The following is a 20,682-nucleotide window of genomic DNA, read 5'->3' as shown; positions in this document are numbered from 1 at the left end:
GCTCCTGGAGAAGACAATATTACAGCAGAAATGATAAAATACGGTGGAGAAAAACTAGTAAGAGTTTTGCGTGAGATTATAGTGGGAATATGGCGGAAAGAAAATATGCGACAACAGTGGCGTACTGCAATACTCTGCCCTATACAAAAGAAACATAACAAAGCTGACTGCGGGAATTATAGAGGAATTGCATTACTCTGTATAGTATATAAAGTATTAGGAAATATCATGGATGGGCAGTTAAGAACATATGTAGAAGAGTATCTAGGAGACTACCAGTGTGGTTTCAGAACCAATAGATCCACTACAGACCAGATTTTAACTATCAGACAGACCCTTGAAAAATGCTATGAGTACAACAACGATGTCCACCAGCTTTTCATTGACTTTAAACAAGCTTTCAAAAGGGATCAGCTTTGGAAGGCAATGCAAGAGGCAGGAGTCCCTAACAAACTGACAAGATTGGTTCAAATGACTTTGAGGAGGAGGAGGAGGAGGAGATTAGTGTTTAACATCCCGTCGACAACGAGGTCATTAGAGACGGAGCGCAAGCTCGGGTGAGGGAAGGATGGGGAAGGAAATCGGCCGTGCCCTTTCAAAGGAACCATCCCGGCATTTGCCTGAAGCGATTTAGGGAAATCACGGAAAACCTAAATCAGGATGGCCGGAGACGGGATTGAACCGTCGTCCTCCCGAATGACTTTGAGAAGAACGGTATGCAAAGCAGAGATCGAGGGCACTTTATCAAAGGCATTTGAAGTTAACCAAGGACTGCGGCAGGCTGATGTGCTTTCCACCATTCTGCTCAATGTCGCCTTGGAGAGTGTACTGCGAAAGACACAAGGCAACAACCCTGCAAGAACACTGTTTAGTAGAGTGACTCAGGAGCCTGCATATCCGGATGATATTGATTTTTTATCCAGAATGCAACAGGACCTGGAAGAAAATCTCGAAGAAGTAGAAAGATACGGTGTGGAGATGGTGCTTACCATTAATCAGTCAAAGATCAAGTATATGTTAACATCTAGGAAAAGATATAGTGAAGGAGAAAGAAGCATGACTTTGAACAGAAAAGAATATGAACGCTGTGAGAGCTTTAAATATTTTGGGTTACTGGTAAGTGAGAATAATGATATGAGAGAAGAAACACATGCAAGGATTGCAGCTGGTAACAGGAGCTACTTTGCACTGGTTGAAGTGTTTGAAGCAAGGAGCCTTAGTAGGAACCTGAAGCTGACGGGGTATCGTACAGTAGTTAGACCTGTGGTGATTTATGGTTCGGAGACCTGGACTATGACACAAAACGATGAGGAGTTGTTGCTGAGATGGGAAAGGAAGATACTTAGGAAAATCTACGGGCCAATGAATGTCAGAGATTTTTGGAGAATCATAAATAATAAGGAGATCAGAGAATTGTACAACAACCCAGATATCGTGACTGAAACAAAGAGTAATAGGCTACGTTGCTTGTGACACGTAGAAAGAATGGTGGATATCAGCACAGTCAAGAAAGTTTTCAAAGTAAAACCCGGTGGACGTCGTATGAGGGCAGACAAAGGATCAGATGGCGAGACAACGGGGAGGAGGACTTGAGAAGGATGGGAGTGAGAAGATGGAGAGCCAAGGCAGTCAGCAGAGAAGAGTGGGCGGAGGTTGTCCGGGAGGCCATGGCCCTACAAGGGCTGTAGCGCCAAGGATTAGCAGTAGTAGTACTTCTTCAATTCTCGATATTTCTAACCCTCTGCTGGAATCTTCTTCAGAATTCCACTGGTGTCCCAGGGTGGCTGGACGCTCTCGTAAGACCGTGTCGCGCTCACTTTTCTTACCCAGTAACTCTTCCTCCGAAAAACCGAGGGTAAATATCCTATTGTAAGTGAACGCGACACAGTCTTACGATAGCGTTCAGCCATCCAGTAGTACCAGTGAATTCTGAAAGCCCGAGAAGAGAGTTCGAAACATCGAGAAGTATTGAAGTTCGAAGAGGAACCAAGAAGCAGTGGACAAAAGCGCCCAGGTAGATGCCGTGTTCTTTTGATGTCTGGAAGACATTCGGAACAGTTACGTACCGCCACCGTATGGAATATCAGACCAACTGTGTGACTGTATTGAAGAGTTTCTGAAAACAGAACACAGCATGTCATTCTGGATGGAGAGAACAATTAAGAGGTAAAAGTAGCTCCGGTTGTGCCCCAGGAGAGTGTTATAGTATCCGGACACCTGGCTGGAACTGACTGACAAGTTCCTGGCGCCCTCCATCGGCAATTCTGGAATTCAATATGGTTGGCGCACCCTTAGCCTTGATGACAGCTATCACTCTCACAGGCATACGTTCATTCAGAAACCTTGGGGAGTGGCAGCCCATTCTTCACAGAGTGCTGCACTGAGAGGAGGAATCGATGTCGGTCGGTGAGGCATGGCACGAAGTCGTCGTTCCAAAACATCCCAAAGGTATTCTATAGGATTCAGGTCAGCACTCTGTGCAGCCAGCTCGATTACAAGGATTTTATCGTCGTGTAACCACTCCGTCACAGGCCGTGCATTATGAACAGGTGCTCGATCGCGTTGAAAGATGCAATCGCAATTCCCACATTGCTCTCCAACTGTTGGAAGCAAGAAGGTGCTTAAAACATCAAATGGTTCAAATGGCTCTGAGCACTATGGGACTCAACTGCTGTGGTCATCAGTCCCCTAGAACTTAGAACTACTTAAACCTAACTAACCTAAGGACGTCACACACATCCATGCCCGAGGCAGGATTCGAACCTGCGACCGTAGCAGTCGCACGGTTCCGGACTGCGCGCCTAGAACCGCGAGACCACCGCGGCCGGCTGCTTAAAACATCAATGTAGGCCTGTGCTGTGATAGTGCAACGCAAAACAACAAGCGGTGCAAGCCGCCTCCATGAAAAACACGACCACACCATAACACCACCACCTCCGAATTTTACTGTTGGCACTACACACGCTGGCAGATGACGTTCACTGGGCATTCGCCATACCCACACCCTGCCATCGGATCGCCACGTTGTGTACCGTGATTTGTCACTCCAAACAACGTTTTTCCACTGTTCAATCGTCCAATGTTTACGCTCCTTAGAGCAAGCGAGGCATCGTTCGGCATTTACCATTGTGATGTGTGGCTTATGAGCAGCCGCACGAAGATGTATTCCAAGTTTTCTAACCTCCCGCCTAACTGTCATAATATTTGCAGTGGATCCTGATGCAGTTTGGAATTCCTGTGTGATAGTCTGGATGTGATAGTCTGGATAGATGTCTGGCTATTACACATTATGACCCTATTCAACTGTCGGCGGTCTCTGTCACTCAACAGACGAGGTAGGCCTGTACGCTTTTGTGCTCTACATGTTCCTTAACGTTTCCACTTCACTATCACATCGACAACAGTGGACCTAGGAATTGTTTAGGAGTGTAGAAATCTCGCGTACAGACGTATGACACAAGTGGCACCCAATCACCTGACCACGTTCGAAGTCCGTGAGTTCCGCGGAACGTCCCATTGTGCTCTGCCACGACGTTTAATGATTACTGAAGTCGCTGATATGGAGTACCTGGCAGCAGGTGGCAGCACAATGCACCTAATATGAAAATGTTTTTGTCAGTGTCCGAATACTTTTAATGACATAGTGTATATATGACCTAGTGGATAACGTCAGATGTTTCACGTGGCTTTTCACGCAGCATGCTATTGTATACAGAGATGTCGCGAAGCTATCAAATTGTAGAAAGACAAGAATATCTGCAGAGGATCGATGCTTGGTGCAGGGAGTTGCAGTTGACCCGTAGCATAAACAAAAACAACGTATTACGAATACGGAGACAGAAATACCGTTTTTTTTTACTACCGCAAAATTGCAGAACAACCACTGGAAGTAGTTGAAATGAAATGATCGTATGGCATTGTTGGCTGGGATGTCCCATTCGGGTTCGGCCGCCAAGTGCAAGTCTCATTTCAGTCGTCGCCACACTGGGCGACTTGCGGTCGATGATGAGGATGAAACGATGATGAGGACAACACAACACCCAGTCTCCGAGCGGAGAGAATCTCCGACCCGGCCGGGAATCGAACACGGGGCCCAGTGCATGGGAGGCAAGCATGTTACCACTTAGCTAACCAGGCGGACACTGGAAGTAGTTACCTCCATAAAATAACTAGGAACGGGTCGATATGAAGGGGAACGACAACATAAAATTAGTCGCGAGGCAAGTCCCAGACAGATTCACTGGAAGAATCCTCAGGAAATGTGATTCATCAGTTAAGGAAGTAGCTTACAAAACTGTTTGATCAATACTTGAATATTGTTCGTCAGTGTGGGATTCTTACCAGATAGGACCTATAGAGGAAACAGAGAAGATCCAAAGAAGGGCAGCACGTTTCCTTACAGGTTCATTAAGCAAGCGTGAAAGCGTCACGAAGATCTCATCAACTCTACTGGCAGACGCTGCAAGAGGTGTGGTCTGCTATTAAAGTTCCGTTGGGATTCGTTCCTAAAAGAGTCACCCAACATGTTGCTTCCTCCTACTTACTCGTATACCTCGCGAGAAGACGATCAAGATGGAACTAGAGAGATTCGAGACCACACGTAAGCTTACCAGCAAACGGTCTTCTCGTCAACCACACGCGAGCGAAAGAGTAAAAGGCGGAAGTGAAACTGATGTAGCAGGAGTAATCCCTTAAAATACAGGCCCATATCGTTAAAGTCGATATGCAGCACGATTTTAGAACATATATTGTGTTCAAACATTGTGAATTACCTAGAAGAAAACGGTCTGTTGACACACAGTCAACATGGGTTTAGAAAACATCGTTCCTGTGAAACACAACTACTTCTTTATTCACATGCGTGTTGAGGGCTATCGACAAGCGATTTCGGATCGATTCCGTATTCCTGGATTTCCGGAAGGCTTTTGACACTGTACCACACAAGCGGCTCGTAGTGAAATTGCGTGCGTATGCAATATCGTCTCAGCTATGTGACTGGATCTGTGATCTCCTGTCAGAGAGGTCACAGTTCGTAGTAATTGACGGAAAGTCATCGAGTACAACAGAAGTGACTTCTAGCGTTCTCCAAGGTATTGCTATAGGCCCTTTGCTGTTCCTTATCTATATAAACGATTTGGGAGACAATCTGAGCAGCCGTCGTAGGTTGTTTGCAGATGACGCTGTTGTTTATCGACTAATAAAGTCATCAGAAGATCAAAACAAACTGCAAAACGATTTAGAAAAGATATCTGAATGGTGCTAAAAATGGCAGTTGACTCTAAATGACGAAAAGTGTGAGGTCATCCACATGAGTGCTAAAAGGAACTCGTGAAACTTTGGTTACACGATAAATCAGTCTAATCTGAAAGCTGTAAATTCAACTAAATACCTAGGAATTACAATTACGAACAACTTCAATTGGAAGGAACACAATGAAAATGTTGTGGGGAAGGCTAACCAAAGACTGCGTTTTATTGGCAGGACACTAACGGGACTGCCTACGCTATGCTTGTCCGTCCTCTTTTAGAATACTACTGCGTGGTGTGGGATCCTTACCAGATAGGACTGACGGAGCACATCGAAAAAGTTCAAAGAAAGGCAGCACGTTTTGTATTACCGCGAAATATGTGAGAGAGTGTCACAGAAATGATACAGGGTTTGGGCTAGAAATCATTAAAAGAAAGGAGTTTTTCGTTGCGTCGGAATCTTCTCAGAAAATTGCAATCACCAACTTTCTCCTCCGAATGCGAAAATATTTTGTTGATACCGACCCACATAAGGAGGAACGATCACCATGATATAGTAAGGGAAATCAGAGCTCGTACGCAAAGATATATGTTCATTCTTTCCACGTGCTATACGAGATTTGAATAATAGAGAATTGTCAAGGTGGTTCGATGAACCCTCTTCCAGGTACTTGAATGTGATTTGCAGATTATCCATGTAGTTGTAGATGTAGATGTAGATGCACCAAGTATCCTCCGGCACACACCGTAAGGTGGCTTGCGGACTATAGGCGTTAATGCAGATGTGGGAATGACGCGGCCTAGCGACTCGAACTTTATCATGTACTACATTTTCGATTAACTCTTGCTGATAGTGGTACAACAGGTATCGAATCAAAATAATCATTTCAGTAACACTGGAACGTTTGTAGCCTCGGAGGAACCAGACTGAAACCAGTACTGACTCGACTGGAAGAGTAGTCGTTGCTACACTCCTGGAAATGGAAAAAGGAACACATTGACACCGGCGTGTCAGACCCACCATACTTGCTCCGGACACTGCGAGAGGGCTGTACAAGCAATGATCACACGCACGGCACAGCGGACACACCAGGAACCGCGGTGTTGGCCGTCGAATAGCGCTAGCTGCGCAGCATTTGTGCACCGCCGCCGTCAGTGTCAGCCAGTTTGCCATGGCATACGGAGCTCCATCGCAGTCTTTAACACTGGTAGCATGCCGCGACAGCGTGGACGTGAACCGTATGTGCAGCTGACGGACTTTGAGCGAGGGCGTATAGTGGGCATGCGGGAGGCCGGGTGGACGTACCGCCGAATTGCTCAACACGTGGGGCGTGAGGTCTCCACAGTACATCGATGTTGTCGCCAGTGGTCGGCGGAAGGTGCACGTGCCCGTCGACCTGGGACCGGACCGCAGCGACGCACGGATGCACGCCAAGACCGTAGGATCCTACGCAGTGCCGTAGGGGACCGCACCGCCACTTCCCAGCAAATTAGGGACACTGTTGCTCCTGCGGTATCGGCGAGGACCATTCGCAACCGTCTCCATGAAGCTGGGCTACGGTCCCGCACACCGTTAGGCCGTCTTCCGCTCACGCCCCAACATCGTGCTGCCCGCCTCCAGTGGTGTCGCGACAGGCGTGAATGGAGGGACGAATGGAGACGTGTCGTCTTCAGCGATGAGAGTCGCTTCTGCCTTGGTGCCAATGATGGTCGTATGCGTGTTTGGCGCCGTGCAGGTGAGCGCCACAATCAGCACTGCATAAGACCGAGGCACACAGCGCCAACACCCGGCATCATGGTGTGGGCAGCGATCTCCTACACTGGCCGTACACCACTGGTGATCTTCGAGGGGACACTGAATAGTGCACGATACATCCAAACCGTCATCGAACCCATCGTTCTACCATTCCTAGACCGGCAAGGGAACTTGCTGCTCCAACAGGACAATGCACGTCCGCATGTATCCCGTGCCACCCAACGTGCTCTAGAAGGTGTAAGTCAACTACCCTGGCCAACAAGATCTCCGGATCTGTCCCCCATTGAGCATGTTTGGGACTGGATGAAGCGTCGTCTCACGCAGTCTGCACGTCCAGCACGAACGCTGGTCCAGCTGCGGCGCCAGGTGGAAATGGCATGGCAAGCCGTTCCACAGGACTACATCCAGCATCTCTACGATCGTCTCCATGGGAGAATAGCAGCCTGCATTGCTGCGAAAGGTGGATATACACTGTACTAGTGCCGACATTGTGCATGCTCTGTTGCCTGTGTCTATGTGCCTGTGGTTCTGTCAGTGTGATCATGTATCTGACCCCAGGAATGTGTCAATAAAGTTTCCCCTTCCTGGGTAAATGAATTCACGGTGTTCTTATTTCAATTTCCAGGAGTGTACTTACCCAGCGCTCCGAGCCGGTAGTTGAAGGCGACTAGGATGACCCCCTCGGCGACCAGGAAGTCGGGTCCCTCGTACTCGCTGGTGCCCACCCTGAAACCGCCTCCGGGTATCCAGGCGAGCACGGGTGCCGCAGCGGCGCCCAGCGGCACAAACACGTTCAGGTATAGGCAGTCCTCTGACGTCACCCGCCCCGTGGTCTGCGGACAGGCGGGCGCCTGCTGCAGCGCGTCGCGCCTGCCGTTCCAGGAGGCGGCCGGCCGCGGAGCCTGTGGGGACACGGCGGCGCCGTTAACACAGCGTCTCCCAAGCTCACAGCAAACATCACTCTCATCACCATTCATAATATAATAATGACAATAATAATAATATTTATACAACATCCAATAATCAAATACAATCATTGGAAATAATACCGTTTCAGGGCTGGACAGTGTGGCCGAGCGGTTCTAGGCGCTTGAATCTGGAACCGCGCGACCGCTACGGTCGCAGATTCGAATCTTGCCTCGAGCATGGATTTTTGTGATGTCCGTAGGTTGGTTAGGTTTAAGTAGTTCTACACTACTGGCCATTAAAATTGCTACATCAAGAAGAAATGCAGATGATAAACGGGCAGTCATCGGACAGATATATTATACTAGAAATGACATGAGATTACATTTTCACGCAATTTGGGTGCATAGATCCTGAGAAATCAGTACCCAGAACAACCAACTCTGGACGTAATAACGGCCTTGATACGCGTGGGCATTGAGTCAAACAGACCTTGGATGGCGTGTACACCTACAGCTGCCCATGCAGCTCAACACGATACCACAATTCATCAAGAGTAGTGACTGGCGTATTGTGACGAGCCAGTTGCTCGGCCACCATTGACCAGACGTTTTCAATTGGTGAGAGATCTGGAGAATGTGCTGGCCAGGGCAGCAGTCGAACATTTCCTGTATCCAGAAAGGCCTGCACAGGACCTGCAAGATGCGGTCGTGCATTATCCTGCTGAAATGTAGGGTTTCGCAGGAATCGAATGAAGTGTAGAGCCACGGGTCGTAACACATCTGAAATGTAACGTCCACTGTTCAAAATGCCGTCAATGCGAACAAGAGGTGACCGAGATGTGTAACCAATGGCACCCCATACCATCACGGCGGGTGATACGCCAGTATGGCGATGACGAATACACGCTTCCAATGAGCGTTCACCGCGATGTCGCCAAACACGGATGCGACCACCATGGTGCTGTAAACAGAACGTGGATTCATCTGAAAAAAATGACGTTTTGCCATTCGTGCACCCAGATTCGTCGTTGAGTAAACCATCGCAGGCGCTCCTGTCTGTGATGCAGCGTCAAGGGTAACCGCAGCCATGGTCTCCGAGCTGATAGTCCATGTTGCTGCAAACGTCGTCGAACTGTTCGTACAGATGGTTGTTGCCTTGCAAACGTCCCCATCTGTTGGCTCAGGCATCGAGACGTGGCTGCACGATCCGTTACAGCCATGCGGATAAGATGCCTGTCATCTCGACTGCTAATGATACGAGGCCGTTGAGATCCAGCATGGCGTTCCGTATTACCCTCCTGAACCCACCGATTCCATATTCTGCTAACAGTCATTGGATCTCAACCAACGCGAGCAGTAATGTCGCGATACGATAAACCGCAATCGCGATAGGCTACAATCCGACCTTTATCAAAGTCGGAAACGTGTTGATACGCATTTCCCCTCCTTACACGAGACATCACAACAACGTTTCACAAGGCGAGGCCGGTCAAGTGCTATGTGTGTATGAAAAATCGGTTGGAAACTTTCCTCATGTCAGCACGTTGTAGGTGTTGCCACCGGTGCCAACCTTGTGTGAATGCTCTGAAAAGCTAATCATTTGCTTATCACAGCATCTTCTTCCTGTCGGTTAAATTTCGCGTCTGTAGCACGTCATCTTCGTGGCTTAGCAATTTTAATGGCCAGCATTGTAAGTTCTAGGGAACTGATGACCTCAGATGTTAAGTCCCATAGTGCTTAGAGCCATTTGAACCATTTGAACAGTTTCAGGACACCATGCAGATTATTCTTCTGAATACGTCAGTATAAAAGTTACAAACTGGTTAGGTTAGGTTAGGTTAGGTTAGGTATTAACAAATTTTACGTCTTGATGCATTTTATGTTTGGTAATACACAAATAAAGATGTTATAACGATGTTACTTCCTTCTTTTACTCCTGGTGCACGAGAAGAAAGATTGCTGGTAGGCCTCTGTGTGGGCTCGAATCTCTCTTATTTTATCTTAATAGTCTTTCCGCGAGAAATACGAGTACGTAGGAGAACGCAATACATAGATCGGATGTGAGTTACTTAAAACTATGAGCTTAACACACTTACAAAGCACTTTTCCTCAAGATGAAGTACTCAGCTAGGGAGTAAAAACGATTTTTAGTTACAATTCTTTCTAGCTGGTCTTTTAATGTGTTAGTAGGAAGGCCTGTGAAACATTTTGGAAGGGCATTGGCTAGCTTCAGCCCAGCATGAAGTGCATTTTTAAATATAAAGCTGTTCTGTAGCTATTTACATGGTACCTGTATTTTTGTCTTGTATCATGCTGGTGCAGGTCACAGTTGAAATTTGAATCTATTGTTTTCACGAGTAATATAACTTTCAATATGTATACACCTACAATGATAAGCACACCTAATTTTGGGAACAGGTTCCAACATGATGCCCAAGGTTTAGCAGCACAAATAATTCATATAATTTTTTTCGTAGTGTTAATAACGCGCTTAGGTTGCTTGAGTTGTTGCACCAGATATTTCTACAGCATGGTTGACATTTGATGAGAATAGTGCTTGATAAGCAGCTTTTAGTACACACATATGTTTACAATATTTGCTAATCGTGTTTATGGCAAATACATTCTTTGACAGCTTAGAGGCTCGGGAATCTATATGCATGTCCCATTTGAGGTTGTTCTCAATTGTGATTCCCAAGAATTTGTTTCCTTGTGTTACACTCCGTTATTGCAGTCTTTGAAGCGCTTACATTTTGATGGATTTCATTGACTATTTCGTTGGTTACACTATTGCGCAGCACCTTCAGACTGTCATAGGCTTTGTGTTTGCACGCAATTGAGGTATCGTTTGAATACAATATTTTTTTGAGGCACTCCGTATTCGATATCAGTAATTTTGGATTTAAAAAACCCAATGTTTGTCTTATGCAAGACAAATTGTTTTCTATTGATCATATACGATTTTACTAACTCATAGACAACTCCTTTAATACCCAAGTTCCACAGCTTTTCAAGTAATATGGCTATGTTGACACAATCAAAAGCTTTTTTCTAGATCAAGGAATGCTCCAGTAACATACTCCTTTTTCTCTATGGATTTTATTATTTCTTCTATTAATTGTGCTGCGGCTACTAAAGTTGACTTGTTTCTAATAAAGCCATTGTTGTTTCCAAATACTAAATTGTGTTGACCCAGAAATGTCATTAGTCTAGTATAAATAACTTCAACTACCTTAGAAAATTCGGGTAAGACCCAAATAGGGCGGTAGTTTTCACTTTTATGTTTATCACTTTCCTTGTGAATTGAGGTTTCTTGTATTATCTTTAGATTATCTGGGAAACAACCTGATGCAATTACATCATTTACTGCTTTGGCCATGGAATCATGTATGTTGTCTATGCATCTTTTCAGTATATTGATACACAATCCATCATAGCCTTCTGATTTTGTATATTTTAATGTATTGGCGGATTTTCCGACAGACGAAAAGTACTCATTAAAAATATTTGCGATCTGATATTTGCATTTCATGACACACCCTTTATGGTTTATAGTTAGACCACTAGTTAATTTATCCTTACAATCCTTAAAGCTATTTATTACTTTCCAAACAGCTAAGCCAGTGTTAGTAGAGTTTATTAACATTGTGGCTACGTATTTACTTTTATTTTCTAGCAGTAGATCTTTATGATAATCATTATAGCACTTAAATCTACGTTTAGTCTGCTATTATTGTTATTAGTCAGTATGGATGTGAACTTAACACAAATGGTTCAAATGGCTCTGAGCACTATGGGACTTAACTTCTGAGGTCATCAGTCCCCTAGAACTTAGAACTACTTAAACCTAACTAACCTAAGGACATCACACACATCCATGTCCAAAGCAGGATTCGAACCTGCGACCGTAGCGGTCGCGCGGTTCCACACTGTAGCGCCTAGAACCGCTCGGCCACTCCGGCCGGCGAACTTAACACACAAGTGCCAAAACAGTGTACTGTATTCTCTGCCTCTTTCCCGTACAGACCTTATCGAGCTGCAGAAAGGTACCGGTCCATCTCTGTGACGCACGGATTCTCAGCACAACATAAACATGGGATCAGTATACGACTCGTCACCCGTCCAAAATTCTCTCAGAGGTAATTTCGACAGTAGTTTACCGTTTGTATGTATACGAAGGAAAGCCCATTGTTGCTTGCAATTTCTGCAACCAGTATGCATCAATCCCAAAGAGAAAATAGCATTTTCTGCTCTAGAAGAGAGGAAAAAAGAGTGACATTTCAAGAACGAAAGGATTTTCTCTCTAGGAATTAAGACCTTCTGAAACGAATGGTGTGTAACAACACCATGTGCGGTTATAGAGATACGAATTCTGTCTTTCAGTTGTCAGCTGAAAATGTCTTTTAGCACACTCTTGGAAATACCAACGCACGTTCAAAAAAGTATACTACAAAAGGGTGTGCATTTTATGTCCACTAGGAAAAATTTAATATACGTATTTCGCTGATTGTTGTTTACTTTTACTTACAACATAGTTTTTAAAGAGATGTTGATGTGTAAGTAGGGTCCTGCACTTGAATGTATGGAATATGACATTTATTGTGAAAAGTCAAAGCTACTACTACGACATAAATTTTGGATTAAGTTTATCCGAAGTATTTAAAACATTTGTGGAATCTGGTAGAAGACTTCATTAAAAACAATAAATATATTTTTCAGAGTTTTAAAATGTAAAATTACTTGAGTACAATATTTTGGAAAGGTTGACATAAAGTATCCACCCCCTGGAATTTCGGTGGTTAATGTGACATTTTTTGTTATTTTTGTTTCTTCTCAACAGCATTTTCTCCATACTCCTTTTTTCTATTGCTGGTTTTTAATTTTCGTTTCCATCTAGTATTATGAGACTATAAAAAAATTTCGTGAGGGTTTCGTGGTTTGTAAGGGAAATGCCGTAACTGATAACACTCCAGTTCACTCAGAACTGGGAGCCCCTCTCCTCCACGTTTAAGCCAATTCAGCCGTCTTTATGTCGGCTTACCTGTCCTCCCCATACTGTTTCAGATAACTTTATAAAATCACTTCCTACACTACAGGCCATTAAAATTGGTACACCACGAATATGACGTGCTACAGACGCGAAATTTAACCGACAGGAAGAAGATGCTGTGATACGCAAATGATTAGCTTTTCAGAGCATACACACGAGGTTAGCGCCAGTAGCGACATCTACAACGTGCTGACATGAGGAAAGTTTCCAACTGATTTCTCAAACATAAACAACAGTTGACCGGCCTTGCCTGGTGAAACGTTGTTGTGATGTCTCGTGTAAGGAGGAGAAATGCGTATCAACACGTTTCTGACTTTGATAAAGGTCGGATTGTAGCGTATCGCGATTACGGTTTATCGTATCGCGACATTGCTGTTCGCGTTGGTCGAGATCCAATGACTGTTAGCAGAATATGGAATCGGTGGGTTCAGGAGGGTAATACGGAACGCCGTGCTGGATCCCAACGGCCTCGTATCACTAGCAGTCGAGATGACAGGCATCTTATCCGCATGGCTGTAACGGATCGTGCAGCCACGTCTCGATCTCTGCCTCAACAAATGGGGACGTTTGCAAGACAACAACCATCTGCACGAACAGTTCGACGACGTTTGCAGCAACATGGACTATCAACTCGGATACCATGGCTGCTGCTACGCTTGACGCTCCATCACAGACTGGAGCGCCTGCGAAGGTGTACTCAACGACGAACCTGATGCACGAATGGCAAAACGTCATTTTTTTCGGATGAATCCAGATTCTGTTTACAGCATCATGATGGTCACATCCGTGTTTGGTGACATCGCGGTGAACGCACATTGGAAGCGTGTATTCGTCATCGCCATACTGGCGTATCACCCGGCGTGATGGTACGGGGTGCCTTTGATTACACGTCTCGGTCACCTCTTGTTCGCATTGACGTCACTTTGTACAGTGGACGTTACATTTCAGATGTGTTACGACCCGTGGCTCTACACTTCATTCGATCCCTGCGAAACCCTACATTTCAGCAGGATAATGCACGACCGTATCTTGCAGGTCCTGTATGGGCCTCTCTGGATACAGAAAATGTTCGACTGCTGCCCTGGCCAGCACATTCTCCAGATCTCTCACCAATTGAAAACGTCTGGTCAATGGTGGCCGAGCAACTGGCTCGTCGCAATACGCCAGTCACTACTCTTGATGAATTGTGGTATCGTGTTGAAGCTGCATGGGCAGCTGTAGCTGTACACGCCATCCAAGGTCTGTTTGACTCAATGCCCAGGCGTATCAAGGCCGTTGTTACGGCCAGAGGTGGTTGTTCTGGGTACTGATTTCTCAGGATCAATGCAACCAAATTCCGTGAAAATGTAATCACATGTCAGTTCTAGTATAATATATTTGTCCAATGCATACTCGTTTTATCATCAGAATTTCTCCTTAGTGTAGCAATTTTAATGGCCAGAAGTGTACAATTAGACTTACCCTCTGTACTTTTTTGCAATGTATCTTATCGTGTAATTATAATTAGTTCTCCCAAGCGTTTGACTACCGTGTGCTTTGCCGAGCACCGACAGTGCTGCGCTCTCGCTCACCTGGAAACGCAGTTCCCCTACCGGCGGCTCCGCGTACGGCACTCCCCTGAAGCTGGCATACTGCTGGCCAAGCTCGCTGGTGACTACGGCGCCTCTGAGCATGCCCTGCTCCACCGTCGCGTACACGTCTTCTCCCTGTGAGGACACCAGAGGCTTTGTGTTACTTCTCTGACACTTGAGTCAACTTACACACTCACGGTCAAAAGAGCTAGAAACACATACGCAGCAGCGCATAGTAGCTCTTTTCACCTTGACAAAAGTGAGGAGGCGTCGTTGCATGGAATCTACGTGAGACCGAAAGTGTTCTGAAACAATGGTTCTGTGGTGTGCGTACTGTAAGACCTTCAGTACACACACCATCAGATTATTTGACTTGTTACTCTAACGAAGTAGCCGAGTGTCAGCAATATGTCTCGTGGTCTTATCGTGGCGTGTTTATCTTCTGCCGTTAGGTCAGACGATAGAAAGGCCACTTGCATGCTTAGAGTAGCAGATTGACGGAGACCAACTTTAAACCGAACTTGATTAATTTTCACACACATTTATTAAAATAACAACAAGCATAAAAATTACTTAACTTGGTGCTGGATGCTATTTAAAATTGACAGTCTGAAGTTCCTTTGGTATTGGTACGTTAATATTATTCTCACATATATCTCTGATACTTGACAAAAGTGTCTATACATGTATCTTCATGGCTATGTACAGGAATATGGTAATCTTATTAGGCGCAGACTGAAACTTGACTATAGACTGGTACAGACAAATGTAGAACCCGTACAGACTAATGCAGACTGGTACAGACTGGTGCAGACAAATGCAGACTGACTAATCGGAGGTCTGTACACTCGTTATAATACCTCGCGCGTCCATGTATCTCTGCGCGAGTGTGTTCCGTGAGGAGAAAAGGTTCTACGTTAGCAGCAATCTCATTGGCTGCGTTACATATTAATACGCGGATTGGCGGAAGCAGAATTTGGTCCGTCTATATGGCAGCGCCATCTCGTAGTGCGGAGGCAGACGAGCGCTGCGCCTGCGCTGTTGTGCTTAGCGGGGCGCGCTCTAGTGGGAAAGTTGTGTACGCACTGACTACGCGGAACTACGTACGCAACAGGTTCATTGGCAGTGCTGTGAGGGCGAGTTGTAAACCAGTTGGAAGTTATAAGAGTCGAGGGACGTGAAAGGGAAACAGTGGTGAGACAGGGTTGTAACCTATCCCCGATTTTATTTAATCTGTACATTGATCAAGCAGTAATGGAAACCAAATTTGAAGTAGGAATTAAAATCCAAAGGGAAGATATAATAACCTTGAGGTATGCCGATGACATTGTACACTCCTGGAAATGGAAAAAAGCACACATTGACACCGGTGTGTCAGACCCACCATACTTGCTCCGGACACTGCGAGAGGGCTGTACAAGCAATGATCACACGCACGGCACAGCGGACACACCAGGAACCGCGGTGTTGGCCGTCGAATGGCGCTAGCTGCGCAGCATTTGTGCACCGCCGCCGTCACTGTCAGCCAGTTTGCCGTGACATACGGAGCTCCATCGCAGTCTTTAACACTGGTAGCATGCCGCGACAGCGTGGACGTGATCCGTATGTGCAGTTGACGGACTTTGAGCGAGGGCGTATAGTGGGCATGCGGGAGGCCGGGTGGACGTACCGCCGAATTGCTCAACACGTGTGGCGTGAGGTCTCCACAGTACATCGATGTTGTCGCCAGTGGTCGGCGGAAGGTGCACGTGCCCGTCGACCTGGGACCGGACCGCAGCGACGCACGGATGCACGCCAAGACCGTAGGACCCTACGCAGTGCCGTAGGGGACCGCACCGCCACTTCCCAGCAAATTAGGGACACTGTTGCTGCTGGGGTATCGGCGATGACCATTCGCAACCGTCTCCATGAAGCTGGGCTACGGTCCCGCACACCGTTTGGCCGTCTTCCGCTCACGCCCCAACATCGTGCAGCCCGCCTCCAGTGGTGTCGCGACAGGCGTGAATGGAGGGACGAATGGAGACGTGTCGTCTTCAGCGATGAGAGTCGCTTCTGCCTTGGTGCCAATGATGGTCGTATGCGTGTTTGGCGCCGTGCAGGTGAGCGCCACAATCAGGACTGCATACGACCGAGGCACACTGGGCCAACACCCGGCATCATGGTGTGGGGAGCGATCTCCTACACTGGCCGTACACCACTGGTGATCGTCGAGGGGACACTGAATAGTGCACGGTACATCCAAACCGTCATCGAACCCATCGTTCTACCATTCCTAGATCGGCAAGGGAACTTGCTGTTCCAACAGGACAATGCACGTCCGCATGTATCCCGTTCCCGTTCCACAGGGCTACATCCAGCATCTCTACGATCGTCTCCATGGGAGAATAGCAGCCTGCATTGCTGCGAAAGGTGGATATACACTGTACTAGTGCCGACATTGTGCATGCTCTGTTGCCTGTGTCTATGTGCCCGTGGATCTGTCAGTGTGATCATGTGATGTATCTGACCCCAGGAATGTGCCAATAAAGTTTCCCCTTCCTGGGACAATGAATTCACGGTGTTCTTATTTCAATTTCCAGGAGTGTAATTCCGTCAGAGACAGGGAAAGACTTGGAAGAACAGTTTATTGCAATCGACAGTGTGTTGAAAGGATATAAGACGATCGTCAACAATAGCAAAGCGAGGATAATGGAATGTAGTCGCATTAAATCAGCTGATGCTGAGGGAATTAGATTAGGAAATGAGAAACTTAAAGTAGTAAAGGAGTTTTGCTATTTGGGGAGCAAAATAACTGATGATGGTCGAAGTAGAGAGGATATAAAATGTAGACTGGCAATGGCAAGGAAACGTTTCTGAAGAAGAGAAATTTGTTAACATCGAGTATAGATTTAAGTGTCAGGAAGTCGTTTCTGAAATTATTTGTATGGAGTGTAGCCATGTATGGAAGTGAAACATGGACTATAAATAATTTGGAAAAGAAAGGAATAGAAGCTTTCGAAATGCGGTGCTACAGAAGAATGCTGAAGATTAGATGAGTAGATCACATAACTAATGAGGAGGTATTGAATAGAATTGGGGAGAACAGGAGTTTGTGGCACAACTTGACTAGAAGAAGGGATCGGTTGGTAGGACATGTTCTGAGGCACCAAGGGATCACCAATTTAGTATTGGAGGGCAGCGTGGAGGGTAAAAATCGTAGAGAGAGACCAAGAGATGAATACACTAAGCAGATTCAGAAGGATGTAGGTTGCCGTAGGTACTGCGAGATGAAGAAGCTTGCACAGGATAGAGTAGCATGGAGAGCTGCATCAAACGAGTATCAGAACTGAAGACCACAACAACAATCTCGATAGCTCAGTCGTTCAAAAATTTTCAAATATTTGTGACTTCTTAAGGGACCAAACTGCATAGGCCATCGGTCCCTAGACTCGTACACTACTTAAGGTAACTTACGCTAAGAACAACATACACACACCCATGCCAGAGGGAGGACTCGAATCTTCGGCGGGAGCGGTCGCGCAGTCAGTGACATGGCGCCTCTAACCGCGAACCCACACCGCGCGGCTCAGTCGTTCAAGCCTTTGCTTGCAAAATGCAAATTCCCAGGCTACAGTTCAGTTCATTACACATATTAAATCTGTCACGAAGTTATAATACAACTCCCACTCCACTACGTTTTAGGGGCTGAAGGGAAGGGGGGGGAGGGAGGATAGCTTGCACAGTGATTCCTAAACACAGGGTTTTCAAATGGGAAGGAGCTCAAAGCACTATGGGACAACATCTGAGTTCAACAGTCTCCTAGACTTAGAACCGCTTAAACCTAACTAACCTAAGCACATCACACACATCCATGCCCGGTGCAGGATTCGAACCTGCTACCGTAGCAGCAGCGCGGTTCAGGACTGAAGCACCTAGAACCGCTCGGCCACACCGGCCAGCTGGGAAGGAGCTCTGACGTGGTGATAGAATGAGTAGGCGTTATAAGACATGGTGAAGAAATTGGACGAATTTTCCTTGGCAGAGGATACTGAGAAGGTATAGGTGAATTGCTGAATGGCAGTGTTGTTCTGTGCACAACAGAGAACCAGAACCGGAGAATAAAGAAGAATCAGTTAGATGTCGGAACCTGTAGGGTATATGTAAGTCTGTACAATGAACAGTATTAGAAAGGCGTATGTCTAGAACGAACTGGTAATAGAGTCATGTGTCAGAGGCTAAGCGAAAGCACAAGTGAGGTGTTCCTGAATTTGGGAGCATATGTTTAATTCTGGGTATATTTGGAGTCCCCCCCCCATGAACCATGGACCTTGCCGTTGGTGGGGAGGCTTGCGTGCCTCAGCGATACAGATGGCCGTACCGTAGGTGCAACCACAACGGAGGGGTATTTGTTGAGAGGCCAGACAAACGTGTGTTTCCTGAAGATGAGTAACAACCTTTTCAGTAGTTGCAGGGGCAACAGTCTGGATGATTGACTGATCTGGCCTTGTAACACTAACCAAAACGGCCCTGCTGTGCTGGTACTGCGAACAGCTGAAAGCAATGGGAAACTACAACCGTAATTTTTCCCGAGGGCATGCAGCTTTACTGTATGGTTAAATGATGATGGCGTCCTCTTAGGTAAAATATTCCGGGGGTAAAATAGACCCCCATTCGGATCTCCGGGCGGGGGCTACTCAAGAGGACGTCGTTATCAGGAGAAAGAAAACTGGCTTTCTACGGATCGGAGCGTGGAATATCAGATCCCTTAATCGGGCAGGTAGGTTAGAAAATTTAAAAAAGGAAATGAATAGGTTAAAGTTAGATATAGTGAATATTAGTGAAGTTCGGTGGCAGGAGGCACAATACTTCTAGTCAGGCGAATACAGGGTTATAAATACAAAATCAAATAGGGGTAATGCAGGAGTAAGTTTAATAATGAATAAAAAAAACGGTGGTGCGGGTAAGCTACTACAAACAACATAGTGAACGCATTAATGTGGCCAAGATAGACACGAAGCCCACGCCTACTACAGTAGTACAAGTTTATATGCCAACTAGCTCTGCAGATGATGAAGAAATTGATGAAATGTTTGATGAGATAAAAGAAATTATTCAAGTAGTGAAGGGAGACGTAAATTTAACAGTCATGGGTGATTGGAATTCGAGAGTGAGAAAAGGGAGAGAAGGAAACATAGTAGGTGAATATGGATTGGGGGTAAAAAATGAAAGAGGAAGCCGTCTGGTACAATTTTGTACAGAGCATAAGTTAGTCATAGCTAACACTCGGTTCAAGAATCATAAAAGAAGGTTGTATACGTGGAAGAATCCTTGAGATACTAGAAGGTATCAGGTAGATTATATATTCGTAATACAGAGATTTAGGAACCAGGTTTCAAATTTTAAGACATTTCCAGGGGCAGATGTGGACTCTGACCACAATCTATTGGTTATGAACTGTAGATTAAAACTGAAGAAACTGCAAAAAGGTGCGAATTTAAGAAGATGGGACCTGGATAAACTGACTAAACCAGAGATTGTACAGAGTTTCAGGAAGAGTATAAGGGAAGCCGAGCTCGGGGAAGATTAGTTTGGATTCCGTAGAAATTTTGGAACACGTAAGGCAATACTGACCCTACGACTTATCTTAGAAGATAGATTAAGGAAAGGCAAACCTACGTTTCTAGCGTGACAGGAGTGGGGGAAAGAAATACAGTAGAAGAAGAATGGGTAGCTCTGAGGGATGAAGTAGTGAAGGCAGCAGAGGATCAAGTAGGTAAAGAGTCGAGGGCTAGTAGAAATCCTTGGGTAACAGAAGAAATATTGAATTTAATTGATGAAAGGAGAAAATATAAAAATGCAGTAAATGAAGCAGGCAAAAAGGAATACAAACCTCTCAAAAATGAGATCGATAGGAAGTGCAAAATGGCTAAGCAGGGATGGCTAGAAGACAAATGTAAGGATGAAGAGACTTATCTCACTAGGGGTAAGATAGATACTGCCTACAGGAAAATTAAAGAGACGTTTGGAGAAAAGAGAACCACTTGCATGAATATCAAGAGCTCGGATGGAAACCCGGTTCTAAGCAAAGAAGGGAGAGCAGAAAGGTGGAAGGAATACATAGAGGGTCTATACAAGGGCGATGTACTTGGGGAAAATATTATGGAAATGGAAT

General features: G+C 45.8%; 1 protein-coding gene across 1 annotated transcript in view; it reads right to left on the bottom strand.

Moving 5' to 3' along the window:
• The window catches only part of LOC124804977 (acetylcholinesterase-like), a 115,600-nt gene that overhangs the window by 68,425 nt on the left and 26,493 nt on the right, over window positions 1-20,682 (bottom strand). Inside the window, exons 3-4 of the mRNA XM_047265368.1 lie at window positions 14,532-14,666; window positions 7,640-7,904 (exon numbers count right to left, since the gene is read on the bottom strand). Of these exons, the coding sequence (XP_047121324.1) occupies window positions 7,640-7,904; window positions 14,532-14,666 (400 nt within the window). The remainder of the gene's footprint in view (window positions 1-7,639; window positions 7,905-14,531; window positions 14,667-20,682) is intronic.

The sequence above is a fragment of the Schistocerca piceifrons genome, chromosome 7 (genome assembly GCF_021461385.2).
Source record: "Schistocerca piceifrons isolate TAMUIC-IGC-003096 chromosome 7, iqSchPice1.1, whole genome shotgun sequence".
In the NCBI taxonomy this organism is placed as follows: domain Eukaryota; kingdom Metazoa; phylum Arthropoda; class Insecta; order Orthoptera; family Acrididae; genus Schistocerca; species Schistocerca piceifrons.
This window is presented reverse-complemented; position numbering and strand designations above follow the sequence as displayed.